The sequence below is a fragment of the Genypterus blacodes genome, unplaced genomic scaffold (assembly GCF_046128005.1).
Source record: "Genypterus blacodes isolate CSIRO-AG114 ecotype Tasmania unplaced genomic scaffold, CSIRO-AGI_Gbla_v1 ptg000072l_1, whole genome shotgun sequence".
NCBI lineage: Eukaryota > Metazoa > Chordata > Actinopteri > Ophidiiformes > Ophidiidae > Genypterus > Genypterus blacodes.
Genome location: NW_027466882.1, coordinates 1,457,786 through 1,473,843, shown reverse-complemented (window position 1 = coordinate 1,473,843; position 16,058 = coordinate 1,457,786). Strand labels below are relative to the sequence as shown.

The 16,058-nt window shown below is 39.5% G+C and overlaps 1 protein-coding gene and 1 non-coding gene across 2 annotated transcripts; one reads left to right on the top strand and one right to left on the bottom strand.

Moving 5' to 3' along the window:
• The first annotated feature begins 1,148 nt into the window (after window positions 1–1,148).
• trnas-uga (transfer RNA serine (anticodon UGA)) lies at window positions 1,149–1,230 on the top strand. The gene has a single exon. It is a non-coding gene; the product is annotated as a tRNA-Ser (tRNA).
• A 1,040-nt stretch (window positions 1,231–2,270) lies between these two features.
• LOC143005848 (death-associated protein kinase 2) lies at window positions 2,271–15,496 on the bottom strand. The gene is made up of 12 exons (XM_076157263.1): window positions 15,316–15,496; window positions 13,458–13,618; window positions 13,022–13,243; window positions 10,120–10,258; window positions 8,007–8,136; window positions 6,537–6,585; window positions 6,262–6,288; window positions 5,938–6,090; window positions 5,354–5,399; window positions 5,181–5,270; window positions 4,526–4,612; window positions 2,271–3,073 (listed from the first exon to the last, which is right to left on the bottom strand). The coding sequence occupies exons 2-12, from the start codon at window positions 13,517–13,519 to the stop codon at window positions 2,993–2,995; spliced, it is 1,086 nt and encodes a 361-aa protein (XP_076013378.1). The 5' UTR covers window positions 13,520–13,618; window positions 15,316–15,496; the 3' UTR covers window positions 2,271–2,992.
• Window positions 15,497–16,058: the final 562 nt, after the last annotated feature.

Genomic DNA, 16,058 nt, shown 5'->3' with positions numbered 1-16,058 from the left:
CCAAACCAAACTTTTGTTCATCATACAACCAAAATCTTTCACTTTCTCACATGCTCAAATGAGCTTATGATCTTTGTCAACACAAAACATTTGCCATGTATTACATCATAGTTTTCTTGTGAGCAGTTTTCATAAGAAAAATCTAAGAGTGCTGCCGCTTTACACAAACAGATCAAAGAACTTTTAAGTTTCATAAACATGTGCTAGATATGTATAGATTTTAAAACTTCACCAGTTTGCAAAAGAGGTATTTACTAACAGTATATAATACTGTATTTTGTATGACTTTGTTTAATACAAACCCCTGCACTCTCTGAAATAAAGTCTCTCCATTTGTTGTGATCATTTTGAAAAGGATTTATTGTAACAAACAGCTCCTCCAAATCCTGCTGATAAGGCAAAATGAATCAGTTTACAAGATTCGGTTGAATTCATATTGAATGTGGTTTTACATTTGCGTAATGTGTGACTGATCCTGAGAACGTAATTAAGACAAAACAAATCTTTTTGGTCGTTTAAATTCAAAACCCACATTGCCTCCAACTCCAAAACTGGTGCATAGACTAGCTGCACTTCAGTCAAATCCTGACTGAAGCATTCGGTTTGTTGGTTGTGTACTGATTTTCTATTCAAAACAGAATTTTCCCATCTGTGCTATCTCATCTCCTCCCAAATCTGAACATTTCCCCCCCTTGGTCAGTTCGAATATGGAGAGGACAGACAAATTGACAGACAGCTGTACTGATAAGTTCCTCAACAGTTTCTACTTGATTGTTGTCGGCAGAATAGGGAAACATCAACATCCTACTGTAATCGTCCATTGCTCTATGTATGACGAGTTTCCATGAATAAATGTTCAGTCATTGCGTGTAGCAAAAATCATACTTAAATATTTTAATGTTGAATTTCTGTTTAAATGTAATGTAATGAAATTGTGCTTAATAATCAAAACTGTCAGTTACAGAATACACTTAATGTGCTTTGAACGCAACATTCACACTGGTGTCACTTACAAATAGGAATGTGAGCTTTCAATACAGAGACACTGGATCAGAGTAAAAAAAATCTGAATTGACAGTCAGAGCTCGGTCAGTTCTTATTGATCGTAAAACCTTTTGGCCAGACAACCTAGACGATATAAATATGTAGCTGCGATGGCCGAGTGGTTAAGGCGTTGGACTTGAAATCCAATGGGATCTTCCCGCGCAGGTTCGAACCCTGCTCGCAGCGATTCGCTTTGGGTGGCAGTACTGCAGTCCATAGGTTAGAGTCCCGTCAGGACCAAGTTAGTGGAGCTGGTGAGCTGCCAGTTTGCCTCCACGGCACTGCCGAGTTTGCCTGATCAAACTCTGTAAGGCTTTTTTTAAGAGAGGGTTATTAACACCTGATTTAAAAGCAGCATCACAACCCCTATGGAGTGTGACTTATTTATAAAATCAGGCAAAGAGGCCCCAAGCACAGGGATACTTAACCATTTTAGCAGGAAGAGGATCAAGCAAGCAGGTAATGGGCTTGGAGGAGGTAACTAACTTAGAGAAAGGTCCCTCATTGTGGCAACATCAGAAAGTGCTGTCCAAGTGGAAGTAGAGTTGTCAATTAATGCTTTTATATCATCAACCTCGTTCATAAACAATCCATGAAGTCATTCGGTAAGAACTGTTTGTGGACTGTGACTACAAGTTCATGCCACTGTGTCGAATGGGAATTTGGGGTTACTGTTATTATCATTAATCAATGTTGAGTATTTGGCAATTTGAGCAGAGTGAAGCGTTAATCTATAAATTAGTAAATTATCAGACCAGGCAACAAGAGATCTGATATGAATAAGGCCCAATTTCAGGCCAGACACTCTCAGAGCGGGACATGGCAAGTTCTGTGTTAGGTAGATTTATATTTATCAGATTGGACGTGTCAGAGTTATGAGCACCTATACAACCAGTATGCCACACAGACTCTCTACACACAATCAATGTTTTGTGGCATTTCACCAACGGCTCCACACACACTCTTCCTAGCCAGGTCACAAACCCTAACAAAGTTTGGTGAACTCCAACTGACTGATTCATTCACACTATGTCCACATTTAGAAAGATGCTGGGTGAAAACAGTATAGATTTAGAAAAAAAACGTATTTTAAATGCTTGTATAGACAAATTCACATATTTGTGGATATGATGAATCTGTACTGCATGTAAATAGATGCATAGTGACAATGATAATGTCTGGATGTTAGTAGTGTCATTAGTAATTTTACAAATCTTCAAAACATGCATTTATTGTAATAATAATAAACACACATTTCTCATATATTTTCAGGCACAAACAAATCTCATCAAATACAAATTACATAGTGAACATACAATACACAAATTCACAAAGCTGGGATGTTACCGTCATAGTAAGTGTAGCACAAAATCATTAGACAAATAGTTTAATGCACACAATAAAAGATATAGCTTCTGTGAGTTATATATGTCCATAAAAGGTTTATTTGTTGGTGAAAAATAAAGATACACTCTGAATTTTGTTATTGTGCCCTCAAGTTTGTAAAATGTGCTTACCCACAAAACACACACACACACACACACACACACACACACACACACACACACACACACACACACACACACACACACACACACACACACACACACACACACACACACACACACACACACACACACACACACAGACGAGACACAGATGAGAAGGAAAGACTTTGGAAATTGGGTGAGCTATTGGCCGTAAACACTTTCCTTTCCTCTATATTTATATTTGGATCATGCCGTTCAATATTGGCAACAATTTATTACAAGAATATATATTTGTAGCTGGCAGATGGACATGTTACATCTATGTAAAACACATGGAAGACTTGGACATAAAAATAGTTAGATTTTGTCTTTGCAGGGGAAATAATTCTTCCGGAACTTTCCTGTGAGCCTGTACAGTTTCACTCTGAGAAGACTCTGCTCCCACCTGCTGGTCAGCTTTATGAACTGCTACTGAGTCTTCGACGAAGGAGTGAGGCAGGCTTGGTTTCGGTGTCTTCTGCGTCACTTTCACATTGTCTCTGGAGGAAAGGGACAAGCATAGCTGGGTTCACAAATTGTAGGAATTCAGACATTTACTGCACGTCATTGAGCTCTTGATCATTTCATAAGAATTTGGATGGCTGGATATAAAACACTCCTGGCTCCTAGCCACAGGTCAATAGTCCAACAACGTACACACGAGCAGTTAGGAAGAGAAAGTCAACCAGGACTGCCAATAAGCGCTGTGTTTAGAGTCATTCAATCACACAACTTACAATTTCACTTCTGTGCACAGCTAATGTTGGGCTATAAATACATTCACCTCAAAGTAAAACCCACTGAGGCTCAGGGCCACTGCCATAGCAACCTGATGGAAACCTTGAATTTCTCAAAAAAGACATTTGATGATCATAATGTAACCAGGACATTTGGTTCAATTACAACTTTAAAATGACGACAATCAGTTCCAGATACACATTCCAGAACATTCCAGTACTGTAGAAATCACTGTGATCGTTCTTTGTAATTGCTGGTAGAATATACTAAAGCACCTAGAATATATGGCATATATATATTAGTATAGCATATATATTAACTGAAATCATAACCTCATTATCTATTTCAGGATAAATGCAACAATTATTCACTTAATATAGCCTAAATGTACTACTGTAACTTGAACTACTGTAATTACATCATTTGAACTGCACTTGATGTCTGATAATTACAATGTAAAGTATATTTTGCAAGGTGCAAACAATAGGTATATTACAACATTTGATAACACAAAGCATCTTATTATATGCCACAGTAGGTCAACAATTTAATTTTCATGTTGTAGCTACAGGGTTAGCATAGACCCAACACGTGTCAAGTATATGCACTCTGCATATACTACGATTTTACTGTGGTATTGAAGTACTATGACGTGTTTGTTCCAAATTAAACACTGTAAAAAGGTCAGGGGTTATTCCGTGGTTGATCTGTTATTTGTTCTCATCACATGAAGGTGCTAAAAGGATTCTCTCAGTGGTATGGTGGGAACTAAGATAAGGTGTGAAGTGGTGATCGTTCCCGAAAGAACCAGTAGATGTCAGTCTTTTACACTTCAGTCTTTCCTGTGTCGTAGGACAAATTACATTTCTCTGCTGGCAGAAGGCATCTGTCTTTGCTGTGACTGTTTTGTGATAATTTGATAGTTGCATCCAGTATACCATGTAATACTGACAGGTCATCAGGTTCTTATACGATCTTTAAGGGTTTGTGTCACTGCAACCTGACTGAATATTCCTCATATCTATCTCAAGAATGTACTATTCATTTAGTCTAAGCATGATGTAATTTGTCTTGAATGGATGTGGCTTTGTCTGCAGTGTTAATTTCGTTGAATTATAGTTTTTAGTCCATAAAAACTAATTTACGACGAAATCTGTTGACATTTTCTTCAATGAATAAAAACTTACATAAATAGAAAACTATACAAATCTCACCATTGCCTCCTCTGGATCTGTTCTGTTTTTTGACAGCAGTTTCAACTGGAACAGCCGGTTACACATCCACACCATGTTGTAAGACATCTGAGGGCATGGAAGAAAAGTGAACTTCAGTGTTAAGAGGTGAAATGTTAAAGCTGGCTGAATGTGACAGTAACATCAAACTAAAAGCATGTGTAACACTGAATGTGTTTATGGATTCAACTTGAATTTACTGGAGAAGAACTATGAGAAAACTATCATCTCTGTATATGAAGTGCCTTGTGTGATTTGGCAGTTTATAAATAAAGTTTATTGAATCACTTACACTTTTATTTTAAGGTAAAAGCAAAAACACACTTCAGTATATCAAAGATAACTATTAAATGATCATCAATTGCCTTTGAGTATGTAATACAAATATATTATAGAGTCTTTCAATCCTAATCAATATGCTCAAGGCTGACAATGCTTAATGCAAACTTTACAAGAAAGACAATATCGTAGCAGGAGAATCGATAGTATCAAGCTAACTCAGAGGATTTGCTATGACTGCAAAGGACAAGATGTAATAATGGTGAACAAATCTGTTAGGCTGATAAACTACAATGAACCTGATACTCTATCCATTGCTTCCATGTGTAAAATGTTTGGTGCACATATGCAGACTCACTTTCCACTTTCTTTTGGCATTGAACTTTTTAAAGTTCTTCATGTTGATTGAGGAACGGTTCCTATTGGCCACCTGTTTGCGTGTGATCGGCTGAAACAGACATGGAAGACACGTGAAGGGAGCAAAAGCAGACAACGTGTGAAGCCTTCAAATGGTGAAGGATTTGTAAAAACCTTGATCCAAGGATGAAGCAGACAGTCCTCAGATGTCATTCTCTCACTGTAAAAATGGAAAGGTCAGCTTAGACTACAGATCAAACGATCCTGCTTAAATGTAGAACAGAAAGATTAATTTAGCTGGTCAGTCAGTGCTTGGCCTTGGCACGACCGCTTTCCATCACACTCAGTTGCTTACATAACCTTAAAGACTTTGATTACATTGTGATAAAGGTAATAAATCAAGCACAGGTCTGCTTACTGAGAGTAACAGACCTCGATTAGGTGATTAGCATGCAACACAACTCCCAATGGAACCGTATTGGTTCCATGTATATAGCTCAATTGCACATTTTACTTTAATCGCAGTAAGGACAAATATTCTGGGTATCAAATGGTTCCCTTTAAATAAACTGACTTATTAACTGAGCTAGCTTATCAATGTATACATTTATTGATCACTAAATTATTATTATTAGTTATTTGTGGCGCTGTGTTATGTTCTGAGGGGCGTGGCCTTATTGAAGTCTCCTCGCTATTAGGTTTTCATTGAAGCCTCATGTGTGAACTACGTAAACTTGACTGATACAATGAAGACGCACCTGGGATTTTTCACCAAGAGTTTCTGGATGAAATCCTTGGCCATCGAGCTGGTCATGCTGAAGTGCTGTTCAGTAAACTCATAGTTCATGGCCACGATGTTAAGAAGAGTCTCTTCATCAGTTTCACCTTGGAATGGTGACAAACCGCTCAATCTGAGGAGAGACAACAGAGATCTCAACCCAAAGCTGCACATGAAACTCAACAGACGGCAACAATAAGCACAGTTTACTTTTACATTTCAACATTTTACATTTAAATCTATAGCTATGCCTACAAATATTAACACACGCCCAACAAATACACACACTCACAGGAACACTTACAGTATGTAGGTTATAACTCCAATACTCCTGGGGAAAAAAAACAGATTACATTCAGATTGAGCAGAATTTAGTTGTTAGTTCAACTTGAGCACAGATTCTGTGCATTGTGTGGAGGACATTACACGTCCAAACATGCCTGAAACTCAGGAATTTACAGGCACATATGGAGGAAGTGCAGCTCCAAATACTCCAGAGGATCTGAAAATGCCAGAGCTGTGTGTGTGTGTGTGTTAGTGTGAAGCAGTGTTTAGGGAGAGGCTGTCCACTATGCTCACCATAGATCTACTGCTGTGCTGAGAGGTTCGTGGTTGACCACCTCAGGAGCTGGGAGAAAGAGCGAAAGAGAGAAAGAGAGAAAGAGAGAAAGAGAGAGAGAGAGAGAGAGATTATATAACTACTGCAGCCATACAGTAAATACAGCAGTCATGTGACTGTGAACTTAATGCAGTTAAATCCCAGAAATCAACTATCAACTGGGACAAATATATCTATAAAGTTCTTCTCACTTTGATATACAAGCATATATAATGAGTAATTAGTGTAGAAATCAAAGACATTCTCAATAGTTCAAAGCTTTTCTCGCAATTGCATGCAGACTTGTGTTGTATTGTTGTATTGAGCAATCTTTTATCTCTGACATATTCTTATAATTGTGTGAATTTCCATGGTGTATTTTTAAGATAGATAAACACAGCATTGTTTGTTTTTTCCTGCATGTTTCCCCTCTCTGTGAAAACATGCAACATACTGCCAACCTTTGAGATGATGACTTGCACTGCAAGTTCCCCACGACATATTACAAATGCTTCCTGCTATAAAAGTGCAGCTAACATTGTTCTCATGCAACATTTATGTCTCCTTTCATTTTATTGTGGCAGTGGTCTGTGATACTACAACCTCTGGACCAGTGAAGTTTAATGAATGAACACAGGAGGCTTTGTGTCCAATCCCCGCCCTGTGTATTGCCACATAATGTAGCTGCTAATGCAATGTGAACGGCTATAAAAGCACAAAGACAGTTTTCATGCATCTAACTGGTTGACTTATGTCAATAAAACCCACACGGCAGGGCTATAGAGATCATAATCAGCCAAGCAAACAAACAGTCAATGTCAGTAAATTATTTTGACTTGTGCATCAAGCTTGCTCACTGGGATTATGCCACAATTGGAGCAGAACAAAACGTCATATCACATTAGCGTTAGCTTGTTGACTACATCCTACATACTGCACACATTCTCCTCCACATAGATGTATTTATGTACTGACTGGGCAGCTTTACCTAAATACTTATATTTATTGTCAATAACTCAATAATTCATAAAATCTATTATGAATTGATCATAAAAAGCCATCTGTAGGTGAATTTATTTTCTTCTGTAGGAGCTAATGTGACAGTCAGAAGTAGTACAGTACGATCTAGTGAGCTACATTCCAACTGCTCAGTTTTGACGTTTAAGTCTAGAATCTAGACTAAAACAGGGGAAAATACAGATCACTTATGAGCATGAATGTAGATCTAGACTCTATGGTTCACATTCATGCTAAGTGCATGCATAAGTGACCTGTATTTCCACATTCAACAAGAAACGTGATCCACATGTGCTCATCAACAACAGGACGACACCCATTGCTCTTGAAGCTGTGTCCATACTGTTGCCTCATGTTCACATTGGAAATTCAACCTGAATTTCAGCTGCTGTAAAAGGCGGCAAAGCAATGTAAAAGGAAGAATTAATACACACCAATATACTGCGGCGTGCCACTGGTACTCTTGTACTCCTCCCCGTGATGAAAGTGGTGGGCCAGGCCAAAGTCGATCAGTTTGACATTGGGGTTAGGAGACACTTTATCTGACAGCATGATGTTTTCTGGCTGAATGGAGAGAACTTGATTGTTACACGGATGCATCGATTTCAACATTGCTCTATTCTCTGGATCTAACAGGGTTAAATAAAATGACATTTGTAGAAATTCGATTCACAAAAACAGGGATTCTCCACTTGCTTACCTATTGAAATTCTAAAAATGTCCATGACTTTCCTCTAACATTTCCATTGTGTTATATGTTATGCCACATCCACAGTTACAACTATTATGACACCTCTTGGATATCTAATCATTTAACAATCACTTAAAACCCTCCCAGGCCTGTAGAACTCCCACTGACATCCAATACATGAATGTAGAAACAAATTAGATTCTGCGGCCAATTAGAACACAACAACATTAGCAACAATTAAGGACAATTATGGGTTATGATTGCTTAAAATAGTGTAAGGAGTGAAAAGAATGAAGGTAATTTAAATAAGAAATTGTTTTTGTGCATTTTAGCTCATAGCTCTGGTACCCAGTTGTTGATGGAAAATATTGATTTCATGTTTTCTTTATCACCATTATAAACATCGAACAAAAAGTTCGGAAATTTGTGTTTGGTAGATTATTTCTCTGTTGTCACAATGCTTCTTGGCAATACATTTCATACTGTTGGAAAGACTGTTTAGTCCCCTTTAAAATGGTGCCCCATTTGTAAGGAACATGCATTTGTGGAATGAGCAGCACAGCTGAGTATGTGGGTTGCGCTCATGAAAAACTTGCCAAATCTTCTCTGCTGTGTGCCAAACAGCTTATTCTGCTGTTGCTATTGACTCTTGTTTGGTGTTGTTTGGTGGATTGGATGATTGAAGTCTATCAGTAACAAGGAAGAAACAAGACATATTGGCAATTTTACAATTTATTAATTTAACAAACAGTCAGGAGCCTCTGTAGCGTGTGGAAGAACCCAACACAGCCACAAAAGCCTGGCACCTCCTCCTCATGCTGGTCACCAGCCTGGTCACACACTGCTGATATCAAGATGAGATTCTGCAACCAGTGGCAATCCCATATCTCCACAGTCTGGGACCGAACTCCATCCTCCAAGATGACAATGCTCACCCCCACAGAGCGTCGTTTATCAGAGACTGGTTGAGGAGTGGAATGCCATCGCACAGCAGTGTGTGACCAGCCTGGTGACCAGCATGAGGAGGTACCAGGCTGTTGCGGCTGTGTTGGGTTCTTCCACACGCTACTTTGGCTCCTGACTGTTTGTTAAATGAATGAATTGTAAAATTGCCAACATGTCTTGTTTCTTCTTTGTTACTGATAGACTTCAATCATCCAATCCACCAAACAACGCCAAACAAGAGTCAATAGCAACAGCAGAATAAGCTGTTTGGCATTGGTAGAGAAGATTTGGCAAATTTTTCATGAGCGCAACCCACATACTCAGCTGTGCTGTTCATCCCACAAATGCATGTTCCTTACAAATGGGGCACCATTTAAAAGGGGACTAAACAGTCTTTCCAACAGTATAAAATGTATTGCCAAGAAGCATTGTTACAACAGAGAAATAATCATCCAAACACAAATTTCCAAACTTTTTGTTCGATGTTTATGTAAGTATGCCAATTACACATTATTCACAGCCTAACCCTAACACCTGGCAGCTGCTCCGAAACCACTGTAGGTACAGTGCAATAATAATAATTAGGGAAGTCCATAGACTTTATTAGCATTATATATTTCGTACAACGAATAAGTTCTCTAAAGCTCATCCTCACCATGAGGAGCAGTGGGCAGCCAAGGTCAAGCGCCAAGGGACCAACTCTAGATCAACATTCTAGTGCCATGGTCATGGGCACTGGCAGGAGATTAACATGTTTTCTTTATCTGATCGCTCCCTACAGCGAGTGTGAGTGTGTGTGTGCTTGTGCGTAAACGATTTTCAACAATCTATTAAATAACTAACACGTGTATGTGTATGTGGACAGGCAGATGTGATAGCAGATGCTTTGTTGTCAGTCTTGACTGTTTTACCTTTAGGTCAAAGTGGACGATGTTATTGCTGTGCATGAAGCGCACTCCCTCCAGGATCTGCTTCATGAACTCGATGGCCTCACTCTCCAACAGGTTCTCCTTCTCAGCAATGAAGTCAAACAATTCCCCCCCACTAACACTGAAAAGTCAAAACAGAAGAACAGAAGAATTAATTTGATGTTTTCCACACGTGTGCACTGAATAACAGAAACACCAGACAATATAATGCAACACAGTTCAATAATTAGGTATTTATTTTATTTGTCAATTATTTTTTGCTGCCCATAGTGAGCTAATGTTAGAAAAGCAAACTATTGAAAAGTTGAAGTACGAAATGAGACGTGAGAAGCAGCCTGAGCCCAAACAGTACCTACCTACTTAGAAATGACGTCAATGTCAAACAAATGATCTTCGGTTTCAGATGTCTATTCCCTAATTGTTATTTTCATCACTTTCACTTCACTTTCACACAAAGATCAACAGAATTTAGAGGTTGAGAGGGATCCTGAAAGGATCAGACTACAACCTGCCTCACAGATACAGAAGTTCTGTATGGATAAATCTGATTGACATTTAAAGTGTGTATGCTCAAACAAGTGCTCAAAAGTGGATTTATACACTTCTTCCAGCACAGTGCAGCTGGTGTACAATATTTGTCCAACATGAAGGTCATTGCTGTGTTTACTGGTATACCAGTAAACACAGCACCAGTTTACTGGTATACCAGTAAACACAGCACAACAACAATCTTTGCAGTTGGGGACTCATGCAACAGCTTAAGTCCTGGTTTCTGCAACCAGGGCTTGGATGGTTTGTTGTGCTCGTGCCTTGGGGCAACAGTGGCCTAAACATTCCAGGAGCAGGGTTGTAACCAGGAATAATGCCGAAAATTCCACTCATACTGTGTGTATATTTGTGTGAGCAATGTGTATGTGCCCAAAAACTCACACTGCTTGTTTAGGGTGTATTCATTTGATGCTTACTAGGCACTAAGGCCTGTTTGAGTCATTTTGCCTTTTAAGCCAATGTTGAACAGCTTACATCGTCATATGCATCATGGTTTAAAAAAGGCAATAATAGGAGTGCAGAGTGGGAGGGAAGCAGCACATTCTGTCTGGACTATCTTTAGCCTAATGTGTTTTCACAGTTTGTCTTATAGACATTATCTGAATATGTGTGTGTGTCGGGGACAACCGACTGATTTCAAAACATTCCAGTGGTTTTCTTATTTCCCCTGAGAGTCATTCCTCTCAGCCTCATGTCTAGTTTAAAGTTAAGTGCGTTTGCTTCAGTTGACGCATCTTTCCATCGAGTTTGTACACAATCAAGCTGGCTCGCTGAATCACTTCACCTAAAGGCCAACATTCACCTCATTTGCATATGGAGCCACTGGCACGGTATTTTTCTCAAGGCTAGCTGACACAGACTAGAATGTGGACGAGGATTATATTATACAGATACATGTTTCAGCCTTAAACAGCCCTCAGACTCACACTGTCTTCCTCAGCTCTCTCCCTCCGAGTTGCAGGAGACATGAACCCTGTCAACTGTATTCACTGGACTGTTACGCCATGTTACAGGAATAACCTCAAGGAATTGAACTGTTGGCTCAGCAGCACCCTCCATCTTGGAACATATTGTAATGCCTTTTGCCTATTATCAATATTTCAAAGATCTTCTATCTATTAAAGGACCCATATTACACTTCCAATAGGCGCTTATACTCGACTTTAACTTGAAGCTGTTCACAACGGACCAGCAGAAGAAAACAATTAAGCTAGTGTAACAAATAAGCTAGCTAGCTACTAACTGATTTCGGACATTTTTGAAAATGTCTTACAATCTGGAAAAATCCATGCTACAAACTGCTTTGCACAACCAACAATGAGTAAAAGTGAGTCAGTATAGCCAGTAGCACTCAATACTGGATGGATATCAAAAACCTTCTGCTAACCTTCAGTGCCCTACACCACGTGGCCCTCACTTATCTTTCTCACCTACAGGAGAACACTCCCTCCCGCTCCCTGCACTCATCCTCAGCTGGTCTTCTGAGAATCCCCCCTCCAAGCCTCAGCAACAGGCTCTGGGACTCCCTGCCCCCACACATTTGACAGTCTGACACCATATTAGCATTCAAATCCCACCTGAACTCACTTGTTCAAACTGGCCTATTAACTGTAATATCCACTCTACTCTGTGCCTGCCTCATCTCCCTTTGGTGTTACAGCTTTATCTCCTTCCTGCTTGCCCACCCTAAAGTCTTCTTTGTCTGTGCCGCTGTATGTACCGTGTCAGTTTTTAATTTTTAGTGTATGGCTATCCTTTTATGCACTGTAAGGCAACCTTGGGTGTTATACGGTGCGAGCTATGCTAACTAGTTAATATAGAGCAAAATACGTCTTGTTTAAAGTGTTTACCTTCTGCTGCAGAATACTGAAGTAGTCATACATCTACTCGTACATGTTCATATAATTGCTTGTTTGTTGTGTAGAACAGGGCATGAAATGCATCCAAATCAATATTTACAGCACCATTTCTTGTGTAATGTATCAGGTGAACAAGTATATCGCTTATCTGTCACATAAAGTTTGGTTGCACTGGACTTCCCATTATTTGCTGTGCACTGATGGTACTCACTGTGGAACTGTGGGAGCCGTGTGTGCGGTAACAATATTTATTACTTCTTCATACCTTTAGGTTCGCTGTAGGTAAAGCTACTGTGTACCCAAATTTCTTCTTTTTTTTAATACTAAAACAGTCGGAGCCAATCCTTCTTTGGTGTTAAGAGTTGGCTGCTCTCATAAAGGTCAATGAAAGTGTTTTGACACATTACCAACAGGAAAAAGCAATCGGCTCACAAAGGACAACATAAGACACATACACAGGTTCTGTCTCAACTCACAGCTCCAGGACGAGAACCACTTCTGCTCGGCTCTCAAACACATCCTTGAGGACAATAATGTTTGGGTGTTGCAAGGCCTGAAGAATCTCAACCTCGCGCTCCACAGCGCTCCTCTCCATGCCCAGACGGCTGCACGAGCTCTTGCGAATCTTCAGGAACTTCCCTGCCCAGGAAATCCCACTGGAGCGTTCACGAACTATCCGAACTTGACCAAAATGTCCACTGGAAAAGACAAATGACATCATTGATCATTTGCTGTACATGTACTGTTCTAGCTCACTTTACAATCAATCCAAGACTTTAACTTAATTTCTAAGTAAGAGGGCACAAAGCTTTTACACAGTATTATTAAACAGTCGGCTGGAAAACACAAGAGCCCCTGCCCTGCCACAAGAAAACCATATTCTCATACCAACAGTCATATATGTAGACGTACCTTCCCAGGACTTCTCCAATCTCATAAAGGTTTTCCACATTTTCAATTTTAAAGACGGCCATTTTGGTTTGCTTTGTAAATCCCTCCTCCCTTTGTTGCTCCACTATTGGCTGCTGGTTGTGGTAAACTTCAATTGGCTCATGGTGCTCCAGTCAGCAAATCTGTGAGTAAATATCACAAACACAGACATATTATGAATTATCCAATGCTAATCCACAGTAGAAAGGATGGAATGGATTTTAAATCTTGTATCACCGAAGCTTCAGCCACATTCTTGCACTGGACAAGTATGTATATAACATTCATCTAAAGGTCATCATTTTTCAGAAGCTTTTGTAGCATGGTCTGTACTTCATAATTATGTGATAATTAAGATATGCAGCAGACTGACATATAACATACAGACCACACAGCAAGAAGAACCCACCTTGATGAGTAATGGGCTTCTCTGAGGTTGTACATGCTCGTGTTTGCATCATAATAAAAACATTCCACAATGTCCTGGCTCTTGTTGTGAAATGGCCAGCATTAATTCATTATCAACACGTTCCCTCTGAGCCTTTTGAAGTCCCCCAGATTGTTAGCTACTTAATGACCCCAGATCTCATTTAAAAGCTTCTCACTACTTCAAGACCCCAGTTGTGCTACCTGATTGTGAACCTGATGTACAGCGGCTATGTTCTTATACCGTCATTACATCATGTAAAGCACACAAAGCTACAAGAGCTGTGGTGGAGAACAGAGCTGGTCAGTGATCAAAGCTGAATGGGTGTACACACACACATATATATATATATATACTGTATGTATCAGGTTTCTATGTATCACAAGCAAAGATCTAGCCTAGAAAACAACAAGGGCAATCTGTTGAAATCTTGTGATTCCCTTCTTTACTTCTTCACCCCTTCCGTTCTGAGATCGTTTCCTCATTCCTTTTTTAGACATAATTTCTCTTATCACAAGCAGTTCACAGAAAACTCCCTTGTTAATGTGTTTATATTACATGCTCTCTCACCATTCCATTGAGATCATTGCTGATTGTAAGATATTTTGTAATACTTGGTTAGTTGCTTTGGGGGCCTCCATGAAACTGTGTTTTTTGTTAAGTGAACAGTGAAGAAGATTTTGATTAAGATTGAGGAGCTTAACTCAATATTAACTTAACTAATAGCAATTTAAATCTTATAGCATTTATTTGGCATCAGGTTTGGGGGATATTACAGCACCCAAAGTGTGTAGCCCCGCCCCTTAAATCCATGACGCAGAAAGATACTTTTACAGGTACTTATAGCTCTATTTCCCTCTTTGTATGGACTGAGTCAGATTAAGTGAGCAGACAGCATCATTTTTGGCATCTAGCAGTTATGATGAGAGTCTGTCAATGTTTCTGACACTTTATAAATCGATAAAACTAAATATTAATACAATTATCTACTTCATATTCTATAAGTTGTGATCTATTTTATTTTATTGCTAATTTCACGAATCCAAGATCTGAATTTAAAAAAATCAATTAAAGAATGGCTTTAAAAAACAGTGTATTTTTTTGTCACTGTTTCACATCAGTGAAGACTTGCTCTGTAAAAAAAACTACATTAAAATATTCAGATACAACTTAAACTTGACATAAACAAAACGTTTTATGTTTGTTTGCTGTATATATGCAGTAAATAGTGTAGTTTTTAGACTCTTCTCTAGTCCAGGGCCAGTTTACACACGGCGGTTTCTTCTCTCGCCCTGCTGTCACATCGACACGACCCTGGTTGACTGGTGAAGAGGAAACGAACTTCTTCCTCATTGACCACTGGCTCCCCCTGACTCACCTCAGCCATGACCGATCAAACAAGCGTTTACTCACCCACCGGCTCCTCGGCTCCGGACACACCTGCTCCTTAGCCCGCTGTAGTCGTGACACGTCCTCCCGTCTGCTGCAACAGTTCTGGCCGTGTGGTCGCACGGAGGGGGACGCTACGTGGGGCTGGAGAATGCGGAAAACCTACACGATTCATCAGTGCTTGATGTCATGGCCGACGCAGACCAAACATAAGCAGGGCGTCCTATACACGCATCGAGGCTGCCTCCTAGTGGTACAAGCCACGAAACAAGGTGTTTCTGCTGCAGTAAAAATGAGTCTTCAAGGAAAACCTCAGTACAAAACACGTTTCTCACATGATTTATAAAGGCTAAATTAACTCGTAACTCTAATGCAAGAGCACAGGTTTGTTTTTTAGCTTTCTTTTTGTCAGAACGTGCTGTCCCTTTTTCTATCACACATCTACAAAACATTTGCTTTATGACGACTGTCTACAAGTCAGTTCATTTGTGTATTATTTGATATAAGAGTTCTAAGATTTATTTCCTCTTATTTTAAACAAGATATGTCAGATTGATCCCGTTATGACATCATGCTACACTGACTCCACACACAAATTCATTTTACAGCACATTCCCCTTTTAAACACATGCTTTACATTTCATGCAGTTAAACATACATGCTATGACATACATGTTCCACACAAATGCAATCACACATGTATTGGTTGGGGTTCGGTTCCTTGCTCATTGGCACCTTGGCAGTTGCCTGGCAGCGTCAGGGTTGAG